The 12,868-nt window shown below is 47.3% G+C and overlaps 1 protein-coding gene across 2 annotated transcripts in view; it reads right to left on the reverse strand.

The window, feature by feature from the left end:
* The window catches only part of Scgn (secretagogin, EF-hand calcium binding protein), a 35,143-nt gene that overhangs the window by 4,180 nt on the left and 18,095 nt on the right, over nucleotides 1–12,868 (reverse strand). For both annotated transcript variants that reach the window (XM_058582023.1, XM_046452509.2), the window contains exons 7-10: nucleotides 7,222–7,277; nucleotides 3,196–3,241; nucleotides 2,916–2,975; nucleotides 1,461–1,529 (exon numbers count right to left, since the gene is read on the reverse strand). In XM_058582023.1, the coding sequence (XP_058438006.1) occupies nucleotides 1,461–1,529; nucleotides 2,916–2,975; nucleotides 3,196–3,241; nucleotides 7,222–7,277 (231 nt within the window). The remainder of the gene's footprint in view (nucleotides 1–1,460; nucleotides 1,530–2,915; nucleotides 2,976–3,195; nucleotides 3,242–7,221; nucleotides 7,278–12,868) is intronic.

Below are 12,868 nucleotides of genomic sequence, written 5' to 3' on the forward strand. Positions count from 1 at the left end.
GGGACCCAGAACACTCAGCCTAGAACCTGAATCCCCAGCCTAGAGTCTCTCGACTACTCAACTCGTTTCTTCCTTTATTTCCAATATTTTTCTACAATATGCAGAGAGTTTTACAGTCTCTGGAGCTCTCGAGAAATCCCCTCCTGAGTGTTAACTGTTCTCAAGCTCATAAATGTGCTCCAGAGATTCCAGCTGCTTTGTTCAAATGAGCCGATCGTTTTGGGAAGTCTGACTGTCACCCAGGGACTGTGACAGGTGTTTACATCATTCCTCGTCATCGTGAAAACTCGGGAATCAGATACTATTGCGCCTATTGTGTAAGATGAAGAGTCCGTTTTGGAGAGGGCACCCTCCAAGCCAGGCTCACAGGCCACGCATCCCATCAAAAGCAAATGAAAGCCCCAGCCTGGCCCTTCCTGGTGCATGCATCTTTAATGTCCCACCAGTGAGGACTTGGTTTCTGTCACATCATCTCTTAAACAGATAATGAGAAGAACGGGGTTTTCCTCTAGCAACCAAAGCAAAGGGAAATACCACACAAGGGCCCATCGGTAGCTCTGGTGGTGCAAGAGCCCTCAGTGTCACCACCAGGGAAAACAGGTCAAGGGGGAAAGAAGAGGACAGGAACCAGCCAGGCAGGACTGACAAGAGTCAGGCCTCACAGAAGGAGCCCAGTCATCCCGACTAACAGAAGAAAGAACTGCCTGAGTCCCAGGGAGTGAACTTCCTGGAGACTTGTGCAAAAATTGATTATCTGAACACTTTTCTGTTTCAAGGCTCCATAGTTTAAATAAGATTTGCAAAGAACTCTGGGGCTTCAAAAGTGATTGATAATTGTTATTCTAATTTGTAGCTATCTGAACCAACAAGGATACATTGTATACCAAACAAACCTCAAAAAAAGGGCCTTGGGTTCAGAAATGCTGAATCCATTGTCTGCACAGTCCCTTGGAAAAGAAGGAGTTGGAAATTACCTGCTTATGCAGATTATGCAGCCAATCAACCCTCTGGGATTCAAAAAAAAAAAATGCTTGATAATTGCTAGGTATGAAAGAAAGCCCTTGGTGAGAAAAAAAAATTTACAATCCCAAATATGAGATTTGTTATATGAAATTAAATTTTGTTTCTATTTTAGTTATTCTAATAACCAAGTCTGGGGAGTTAGAAGTGATCTTCTGCAATTAAAAAATAAAATAGTAAAATATACAGTAATACTGAGTTATTTTGGTAAAGCAAAAAGATGTTTCTATAATAACTTCATGTGAGTTGAATTTAACCTTAAGAAAGTGAGGAGGTCTCTTGAGTTTCACAGACTCTTAAAGATTCTCAAATATACTACACCTCTAGAGTTTTCTCTCTGCCATTAGCCTTCTGTCTCACCCCCACAGTGAAAGACGGAATCAACCAAAACAGCAACCCCGTCCCTGACAGGATCCGCCCCCACAGCCTTGGGACATCACCTGGACCAGCTCCATCATGTCTTTGACAAAACCATCCACCTCGGGGCCTTCCAGGGCTCCAGTTTTACTCTGAAAGATAAAAAGATCCAATCACCCAGCAGCATTTTCTTAAGTTAAAAGGTTCAAGAATAAAGTGGGTGAGGAGACCAAGTGGGTGTTCCTCTGCAGCCATAAACTGATCTAGAAATGGCCTGATCCAACGTATGTCCTTCCTGTGGAACGTGATGTTCCCGTGCACTGGAGGAATTCCCTACAGACAGCTCCCTGTCACCACGTGAGAAGCAGCAGGTCTGGGTCCCTGAGCTCCTGGAAACAGCATCCGTGTGAAATTCACTGGCTGCTTCTCTCCCAAACTCCGATCTTCCATTCAGACTGCTGCAACTGCACACCCTATTGGCCCTTTGAAGGATAGGTTGACATTTTAAAATTTCATTTTATGACTGAGCAGTGGCTTGGTCATTAGGGAAACACAGAGAGTAAATCAGGGGAGCCTATACGGAGTGAACCCATTATAATTGTCAGTTGATCTATAGATAAGACTATTTTTTTCCTACCCTTTTTATAACTCATATAAACATGGATGTCTATGAAACACAAAACATTAAAATATCTGTTCTCTAACATCCCAGCGATAGCAAAGTGTCCATTCTTTTCACATTTCCTTAATCCTGAGCTTCTAATGTACGATTTTGGAAATCCCATGTCTTAGTGTATTTTCCAAGCACTATAAACATGGCGACTGCATTAGGTAGGAAGTTTATTGTCTTTATCCTCTACCTTTACAGAGAACAGAACACGGCTCCTGGAGGCCGATGAGGTGAGAAACCCGCCCCAGATCACCGTCCGCTAAGCCCTAAGGTGACTGGGACCCTGGCAGCCTCGGCCTTGACCCTGAAGCTCTTCCTCTCAGAAAAGAACACAGACATCCAGCCGGGTTGGTTCCGGGGGATGCTGCCTGCGCCTTCCCGGTTTGCTGTTTGCCTTCTTCCTTCTCTGTCATCCTGCTTGTCCTCAAGAAGGCCATCTCCTAACTGCACCTGGCGCATTAGACTGCTTTTCTCTCCCGGAACTATGACCACACAGTTGGTCCTGGAGACAGAAACGCTCTTATGGCCAAGTAGGTGCAGCCTTGCCTCCATTTCCTCGGGTTGGACATGGGGAGGTTTGTTGGTATGTTTTTATGAGCATATGATTATAAATGGACTTTTAGTCACACATAAAGGAGAAACTTTCTTAATTTTGATAGAAGGAAAAAAAAGGCATTGTGGTTTCATCCCCCTCCAACTGTAAACATGCTCTGGCCCATTTATACGTAGCTCTTGGACATCCCTAGAGGAGCAGCAGGTACCCCTGGCCTCAGAACACGCGTGCCGGATTGCCACTGGCCACATGAGTTCAGGAATGTGGGTAGGATGTGCCCACACGGAGGCCATCGCAGCGCAGGGAGACACTTACGACGTCATAGTGGGCGAAGATTTTCTCAAAGTCCCTCTTCCTCTCCTCCGTGGAGCAGGCCTGGGGTGGAGAGAGCATCCAGTCAGTCCAGCCTGGTCCTCCTGGTCCTGGGCACCTCTACAAACCTCCAATAGTGACCCTCAAGGTCACTGATTCCACTCTGAGCCTCGTCGGCGTCTAAGTAAGCTAAAAGAAGGACCATCGCCTCCTCCCCTCCTCTCTCCCTCCCCAAGGCGCAGAGGAACAAGGGCACAACTCATCTAGGGAAAGGCATACTCACGTCCATTTTAAATTGCAGAAGGAAGTTTTCCTGGAGAGCCAGGATTCTAAGGGGGAAAAATAAAATAAAATCCACATGAAGCTCCATCAGCTCTCACTCTTTCCACACCTCTGACATGAGGAACGACTCCGCGGCTTCCCGGGAAGCCAGCAGAACAGCGCGGTGCTGGGCCTTCAGGAATCCCGCCTCACGGGAACAGGCAAAGGGATGGACGGAGAGACCCATGGACGTCAGTACTGCCCTGGAGGGACTGTGGTGGGAAGGGGCTGAGTGTGGGCTCATGAAAATCCTCTCTCCATAAAAGCAAAGAGAAAACTGGAAAGAAATAATTACATTTTCAAAACTCTGGAAAAGAACCAAATTCTTGTAGCAATCCAGGAAATGCTTATTCTAGAAAACACACACACAGAGGTTAATCTTGGTAAGATGGATGAATGGTGTGCACATAGCCCTCAGGAAACACTGGAAAACACACGGAAATGAGAGGCGCCCGTCAGAAACATGAATCCACATGGAGAAACGACAAACTGACCGCCGCAGAGGTAACTACAGACACAAGTCAAAAAGCAGAAATGTAATTTTTGTGTGTAACTTTCTTTTTCTATCTCTTTTAAAAGACAGTTTCATAATGTCATAAGTAAAAATCTGAGAGCTTCATAAAGCAATAATTAAAAATCTATGAGCCAGGCACAGTAGTGCATGCTTCTAGTCCCAGCTACTCAGGAGGCCGAAGCAGGAGGATCCCTTGAGGCCAGGAGTTTGAGGCAAGAGAGCAAGACTCTGTCTCAAAAAAACAAAACCTGTTGATAGGCACGTGATGTACATGATGTTTAATGATGTAATTTGAATAACACAAAACAGTAGGCAGGGATTTGAAGAATAGATTTGAACTATATAGGAGCAAAGTTTCAGTAAAATCTTGAAATTAACTTAGGATTAATCCAAATTATGTTGTTCTAAATTTAGAGGTTAATTGTAATCTTATTCCCTGAGAGGAGGAATAACTCAAAAAATAACTTAAAATGTATATGGTAAAAGAAATAATAAAGGAATTAAAATAGTATACTAGAAAATATCTATTCAACTTAAAGGAGACACACACAGAGGAGTAATAGAAAAACAAAAACATAACAGAGAAAACAAATAAAAAAGGCAAATATAAATACTATCTTATCTTATAAATACTATCTTATCAAATATAAATACTATCTTATCAGGAATCAGATTAAATGTATGTGGATAAAATATTCCATTAAAAGCAGACATTAACAGAATGAAGGGGAAAAGTCAAGCTATTTGTATTTGCAGATGACTCAATCTTATATGTAAAAAATCCAAAGTACAAAACAAGAAACTATCAAAGCTAATAAATAGCATAACAAGGGTGCAGGACACAAGATCTCCCCGTAAAATTCAAGGCACCTCTGTTCACTAGCATTGGGCAAAACCCATGGAACTAACGCCATTCCATCCAGACAGCAGCAGAAAGAACAAAAAACTTGAACGTACACTTAACAACACAGATGCAGCCTCGAGACTGAAAAGAACAGAATATTTTGGAAAGAAATTAAAGAACACCCAAACAAAAGGCAAGAGAGCTCATGTTCCTCAATCAGAACACAGTACTGTTAAGATGACAGTGCTCCTCAAATTGAGATTCCAACAAAATCACAAAATCATCAGAATCTGACCTTATTTTATTTTTTTGCAGAAATTGACAATCTGATCCTAAAATTCATCAGAACATGCAGAGGACCCAGAATAAGCAAAATCAACTTGAAAATAAGAACAAAATTGGAGGATCTCACTTTAGATCCTTGCTCCAAATCTATAGGAATTGAGATGGTGTGGAACTGGTGTTTCCATTGGGCAGTTTATCATAAAATTATAGAATTACCATATGAACCAAAATTCCACTCACAGGAATAAAATGAAGAAAATTAAGATGTGTATTCACACACAAGCTTGTACAGAAACACTGGTGGTTAGTGACACTCCTAATATCTAAAAAGAGGAAACACCCCAAATCATGGAGTAATGGATGGGAACATGGAGTGTGTACATACTGGAATATTAGTAGACCCTAAAAAGAAATGTAGATGGGATCATGCTACAAGTCAGAAGAGCCTTGGAAACGCTATGCCAAATGCCAGAAGGAGACCTGAAAGCCGTGCCCCGTGTGACTCCATCTGTCCTAAATGCCCAGGAGAGGCAAGCATTGCTGAAGGAGTGACGAGGCTTAGACTCTCCTTTGGGCTGGGTTGTCGCTCAGTGGTACAGCGGTTGCCTCACATGCATGAAGCCCTGGGTTCGGTCCTTAGCACCACATAAAAAAAATTAATACACAAAAAATAAAATTAATTGATTAACTCCCTTTTCACCATGACTGCCATGTGTTGAAGGAATCTCTTGGACCTTGGCACTTTCCTCCCAGGACTGACTGTTTCCCGGCTGCCTGACCTCTTCTGGACAGGGGCCAGGCTTATGTTGGCCAAGAGAATCAGTGGGAAGCGGGGGGGCAGAGTCAGGACTGCGGGCTGTGACCCCTGCTGCCCCAGGCCTTTGGGAGAAACGCTCTGATCCTCTGCATCCAGTGGCCAAATCAGGATGAGGGCCTGGGCAGTGGCAGGGAGGACACTCAGGCTGCCCCACAGCCCTGAGAGGCACAGAGAGAAGTCCATCCAGGTACTGCAGCCGTGTCAGGGTCCTTAGAGGGGAGATTCTTCCAGGTGTGTTCCTCTTCCCAGATGTCCCTCAAAACAGGGCACAAGCCGCTACCAGGGAGAGACAGCTGCCCCAGGTGACATGTGCTAAGAGACAGAACTCTGCCCTGCTTGTGACATCCTCACAATATCTCCTCGTCTCTGAAAACCTGCCTACAGTCCCTGGAATCCTCCCTCCCAGCTGGCCAGAAGCTGCCCACTGCTGTGGCCATCCAGCCCGACCCTGGAACGCTGGTGTCATGGCTCCTGCCCGTAGGGTCGTGGTTACTCTGTGTATCTTGGATCTATGACTGTGACTCTAGCCATCTGCTCAGGGACCTACTGCACATTGTTTGGGCTCAGCTGGCCTTGACAGAACAAGCGGCTGTGCTTTAACCGGGTTGTCCCCCACGTACAACTCCCGCAGGAGTGGACCCCCAACATCTGCGTTAGTGGTATTAGGAGGGTGGAAGCAATCCAACTCTGGTGTTTAGAGGTGAGGGTCTTTGGGAAGTGACTGGATTAGCTCAATTGAATGGCGCTCCCTTGATGGAATCCTGGTGGCACTATAAGAAGGAAAGAGTCCGCACAGACGTGGAGATCCACACACACGCCCACCACAATGTCACACGGTCAGGGGGACCCTGCCAGAGCCGGTAATGTGCTGTTTAGACCCCCAGCTTCCAAAACTGTGAGCTAAATAATCACTTTTCTTTACGAGGCAGCCTACCTCAAGTATTTCAACATAGCAATGAAAAGCAGCCTGATACACAAAGTGGCACCGACACATGTCATGTTCCCAGGCTCACAGCCAGCACTTTTGCAATCCGGTCACTTCTGCTCTTATCCTGTCCTCTTTCATGTCTACCCTTCAGGCACCGGATGTCCCACTGAGGACTCTCCAGCACTTGGGAACAGAGCACATAACTTGTCTGGCTCAGTTGTCAGCTGTGTCCTAGGCCAACTGTTCAACATTCCCAAAGCCAGGGAATGGATTCAAGATGATTTTTTTTTTTTTTTGGTCACAGCCCCAATGTGGGGCCATAAATGTCTGACCTTTGAGGACAGGATCTGCTCATGACCTGTCCATTCACAAAATTCCATGAAAATGTTACTCATTGTACATTTTTAGGGAAAGGGCTTTCATTATCTTCACAGAGGGATCTGTCACCCCCAAAGATTCAGAAACAGGGGTTTGTTTGTTAAGAAGCACATCATCTTCTGCCCTCCAGGTGACCGTTGACCCCCCATTTTGAAAGCATGTTGTCCTCAGACCCCTAGGAAGGTGTCTCTGAATCCGTGTCCTCACTTCCACACTACTCACCTTGCCAAGTCATTAAGATCCAACCGACCATCTTTATTTTTGTCAAAGATCTTCATCTGAAATACAGAAGGAAAAACGGTTGCAAGAAATACTTGTAACAGTTCATTCTGAAAGTCATCAAGTGCTTTTCTATTTCGCCCTTCTAATTACATATTTGCCTCTTTGGCGGGGAATCCCTCTGCCTGGGGGGAAATTCATCTTTGTTACAGACTGAGTTGTATCTCAGGTCTGTGTGGGATGGCTCAGAGCACTAGCCCCTGAGTGGGTTAAGCTGTGTGGCATAACACACCCAGGTTCTCTGACTTCAGTGGCACAGGGGGGAGGGCTGGCAGGGGCTCCACGACTGCACTCTGGGACCTGCAGGGGCTCTACCTCTGCACTCTGGGACCTGCAGGAGCTACTCTCTGGCAACACTCCCAGTTACCAAGGCAGAGAGACACAGAGAATGGCAAATCACTTGCTCATTAAGATTTCATTATCTGGAGCAGGTCTGCGGCCACACCTAACCTCATAGGGGCTGAGTGGTGTAGTCCTACCTGTGCTCAGGAGGAAAACTGCAGTTATTTGGTGGACAGCAGCAAGAACCACCAGTTTCCAACAGACAAAGTGGTACTGTGCCTGATGGTCACAGCCTGAAACCTGGCTTCTTGGTTTGAGTCAGGGTTTTCTGAAATTATTTCACAGCAGCCACACAGCACACTGCTATGTTTGGATACAAGGTGTCCCCAAAAGCTCATGTGAGACAACACAAGAATATTCAGAGGCAAAATGATCAGGGAGGCATGACCTAATCAGTGGGTTGAGCCACTGATTATTAATTGGGCAGTAATTGTAGGCAGGGAGGGTGTGGTGGAGGAAGTAGGTACTGGGGTGTCCCTTGGGGGTTTGTACTTGTCCCTGGTGAACAGAGCTCTCTCTGCTTCCTGGCTGCCGTGTCCTGAGAGCTTTCCTCCTCCATGCCCTCCGCCATGATGCTCTGCCTCACTGGGCCCAGAGCTGTGGGGTCAGCCAGCCACAGAACCTCCGAAAAACCAGGAGTCAAAACGAACTTTTCCTCCTCTGCGTTGTCCTCATCATGCTTTCTGGTCACGGTGATGAAAAGCTGACTAACAGATCGATCAGCACCTCAGCCCAGGGGCTCCCGTCAGAGAGCGCCCTGTGGTGTGAGGAAATCCCAGCTTCCCAGAAGACGGAAGGAGCCAGCGCTGAGCCTCTCTCTGCTCACAGAGACTCCACGGAGCCCATCTGCAGCATTAGAGCAGACACGCTGTAGACTCGAGCACTAGTGTCGGCACTTTCTGCGCTGACCACAGGTGGGAAGGCTGGTCAGTCGGACAGGACAGAGGAGACACGTGTGGCAGGTGCAAGTCGAAATGTGAGTGAATTTTCTGACTTCACAACATTTTAAAGCCACAGAAAGTCTCCAAACACAACAGTACGAGGAGGCGGCACAGGGAAAAAGAGACAGCGAGGTCATCTGCAAACACATCCAACAGAATTTTTCATTAAAGAATCCTTCCTCCCGCTCCAAGTCCAGTGCGTTTTTGGTATTTGATTGGAAAGCCCAGGCTCCCAAAACTTGGGCACCAAAATGTACTTTACAGAATCTACTAAAGGCCCAGGGATATCTTTATACATCTGTACATAGAACATGTCCAGGGGTGTCTCTTGAACACCATGCCCAGTAAAGTCCAGCAGTGACACCCTTTGCCAGAGTGAACACTGTCATTGTCACTATGAGAGGCTCCATCTGAACAGAGAGCTGGATCAGCGGAAGCTTTCAGCCAGTGCTCACTCGTGAGCACGAGGGCCCCACTCCTCAGGGAGCTAACCTAGATGGGGAAAGCCCCTTCACTTAAAATCGGACTGAGGAAGAGCGGACACCAAGTTCATGTCAATGAGGTTCAACATCAGAGAGCAGGCCGCGTGATCCACTTAAGAACCGGAGTTCTTTTGAAAACCACCTTCTGAACTTCTCACCCTGTGCGCACATGGGGGTGAATGGTACACATACCCGGGGTCTGTCCTTCCCGTTTCCAAGGCCCTGACCTTGTGAGTTGAAGCATGTGATAAAGGGATCCTGGGGCCAGCCCACCACAGGGGCACAACCAGACCCAGGGGGAACGTCAGGACTCTGCACTATTTGGGAGAATTTTGAATTTGGCCTCTTTGTTTGGAACATAATAAGAGCTCTTAAGTTTTAGAGCTGTAATAATAGTGACCATTTGAGTTCTGATACATTATATGTCATTTCATTTCATGGTCACAACATCCTTCTAAGGTAAGAAATATCTGCCTGGCACAAATAGAAAAACCAAAGTTGAGAAAGATTAAATTTGCTAAGAAATTGGCAAGATGCAAGTCTAAGCTCATCCATGGTTGGGAAGTGTCCCCTTGAGGGCCATGCGCTAAAGTCCTGGTCTCCAGCCTGTGATAATGTTGGCAGGGGTGGGGGGACTTTCAAGAGGTAGAGCCCAGTGGAAGGTCTTAGGTGACTGGGCGACTGCCAAAGGGACTCAGGACACCAGTCTCTTCCTTTCTCTCTTGGCTTCCTGGTTGCCACGAGGTGGGTGGCCTGCTGTACCCACGTGCCCTTGCCATGATGTACTGCCACCACAGGCCCAAACACAAGGCCAAGCCACCAAGGGCCGAAGCCTCTGAAACCACTAGCCAGAGCAGGCCTTTCCTCCTTATAAGGTGACTGCCCCAGGGGTTTTGTCACAGTGACAGAAAGGTAACACAATGTGTCTGTCACCAGAGCTCTTTCAGTTAAACCAGGGAGTCTGAATGTCTCATTATGAGTTTGTTTTGTTCCATGTTCGGTTATGAAATAAAACATCTGACGCCATAGATTAATACAGAGATGTGGCGTTGGCTTTCTAAATGCCTCTCTGTCCTTGGGGAAAAGGCGATGGGTGTTGCCTCCTGCTTAGTGGCCTGAGTTTTCCTAGAGAGACTGAAACTTCAGTCCTTAACAGAATTTTTTTTTTCCTAACCTTAAAAAGAGATCAACATCTTTATCTGGTAATTATCATATTACTGTGTCAAGGAGCACTTAGAGCCCCTTCTTCTGTTATCTGTCTACAATTATTTACTGAATCGAAGAGGAGCCCTCTCCTCCCCCAAAAATCCTAACTAAGCTTCTCCAGAAATCTTCACCATGATTGATTTTAAGACTCTGAGCAAAAGAGTCTCGACAAGGGTTCAGCGTGGGTGAACCCCCTATGTTCCTGATGCTCTGTTTTACTTGGCCAGCCGTCTGGGGAAAGTCGGCAGTTCAGGTGCTGGACGCCCCTTTGCTTGTTTTTCACAAACATGTATCCAGCCTAGTAGTTTGTAGAAGTGTTTGCAAATGCCAAATGTGATAAAAACGACAAATCCTTTAACAAGGCCTCTGGCCTTGAGCTGGGCTTCACAGAGATGTCTACATTTTTAAGATAAGTTACCAATTGGGCTCCATGGTAACAGCTGGCAGGGGGAGGAAAGAAAGGGGAGGAGAAGCTCTCCCCTTCTCAGGTGTGGTCCTTGAAGGGTTAACTTGCCCACAACAGTGAAAGAAAAAGCTGCTTTTATGTGAACTTCTGAGCCCCTCCCCTTAAACTCTGAAACTCCCTGAACTCAGGGTTCAGGGGATTGATTGATTATAGCAAAAGCTGTGCCCTCTGAGCCTGGCTGCAGCCAAATAAAATGGTTTCTGGCTGTCTTTGGTGCCCTGCCTCGTCTGTCCCCACAGCAGAATAACAGTTTAATGATACGCCGGGTACTGCAAGAGATCCCCGGAAATTGCCACAGTGGCACACACCCTTGGGAGCGGAGAGCAGAGACAAAATGCAGGTCTGAAATGCAGGGTGACCAACAACACTGGCGTTATCCCTGTGGCCTCCGAGAGCAGGGGGTGGAGCGAGCACCTGGCCCTGGGGAGGACAGAGGCGGGAGAGGGGGCTTCCAGCAGGCGGGGAGGACGGGGAGGAAGGGAGGACGATGCAGGTGGACACAGGGCAGAGCTCAGCTGGAGGTGCAGGCAGAGGGCTGCCCGCAGAGTCCGACTGGGAGGAGGGTGCCGGGTAAGTGGGGGGACGACGGCCAGGCACAGAGGGCTCTGAGGGCCAAGAAGAGGAGTTTGCAGTCTGGCAGGTTCCTAAGCACGTCGGTGGCATCTGCCATTCACTCATTTCTTCATTCAACAAATATGCATTCACCGGTGCTTTCATTCATTGGACCCACACTTTGAGCATCTACTGTGAGCCGGGCACTGTTCAGCTCAGGGAGCAAAGATTCCTGCTCTCATGGAGAGGATTTTCTGGAGAGGGGAAAAGGGTCAGCACCAGGCAAATCGGTGATGAAACTCCATATGAAAGTCCACATCACGATTCTACCTATGTTAAATTGAGTAGTCTGTGGAGCAGCAGCTGGGGGGGGGGGTCAGCTTGGAGCCGGTGGTCATAGAAAGCTCCTTTGAGGGAAAGAGCAAGCCACGTGCATACCTGGAGCTAGGAATATCCTGGTGGAGATACGGGGAGTGCAAAGGGCCAGTGGCAGGTGGCGGCACCCTTGGTGGAGACTTCAGGAGACAGAGCCTGGTGGGAAGGGGTCGGTCACTGGGGCATGCTTTCGCAGACGTACCTTGTCCTCAGACCCTGGCCTGCTCTCTCTCTCTCTCTCTCTTCCTCCTTGCCTGCCATGAGGTGAGCAGCCTCTTCTGCCACATGCTCCCCACCCTGGTTCCACCCAAAGCAAAGGAACCAGATGACCTTGGACTGAAACCTCTGAAACTGTGAGCCAAAATAGATCTTTCCTCTTTTAAGTTGATTTTTCTCAGGTATTTTGTCATAACAACCAAAAATTAAGTCCCTAGCCTCAGGTATTTTGTTGTAGTTACAGAAAATGGCTGATTAGAAAAGGAACTCATACAGTAGCCAGTAAGATGGGCCGATTAGATGTGGAGTAAGAGAAAAAGAGGCATCAAGGATGATTTTGAGAGTTGTGCCTTGACCAACTTGAAAGATCATATTCTCCCTAACTAAGATGAAGAAAAACAGCCCGTGGTTTGTGAGGAAGGTCGTATTTTCAATTTTGAAGATGATACATTTCCAGCCGCATCCAAGAAATTCAGAGGAGTGGTCTGAGTCAGAGAGAGAGATTGAGGTCATTAACTTTAGCGAGTCTTTAAAACTACAGACTAATCGAGATCACCAGTAGAGAGAAGGTGGACCCAGAAAAGTAAACCACCTCAGGACTGAGCCCAGGCCCATCCCAGGTTGGCATGGATCGGAGAGGGGACACCTAGAACTAAGGAAGGAAGAAAGAGACAGCGGCTCACCCAGGCCTGACCGACAAGAGCCACAGCTGCCGGGGATGGGCCCAGCTCCACCTCATGCAGTTCTCTTTGTCTGCCCAAGTGCTGGATTTCAATGTGTTGCCTTACACTATTTCATGCTCTAATCTGGGACGTGAGTGTCTCTCCCAGAGGTACTTGCTTACGTTTAATAAAAGTAGACATTATTTAATAACATCCTGTCCAGATGGCTAATCTGTCTCCTGCCTGGTGTGGGCAGCACCTCTCGGTGCAGTGTCAGGGCCCTTGCTAATAGGCCCACCCTGGGCCAGCAGCTTTCCTCCCCGGGGCCTTTCCCCATGATGGGCCACC

The sequence above is a fragment of the Marmota monax genome, unplaced genomic scaffold (genome assembly GCF_021218885.2).
Source record: "Marmota monax isolate L192 unplaced genomic scaffold, Marmota_monax_Labrador192_F-V1.1 WCK01_AAM20220418_F8-fsc00141, whole genome shotgun sequence".
NCBI lineage: Eukaryota > Metazoa > Chordata > Mammalia > Rodentia > Sciuridae > Marmota > Marmota monax.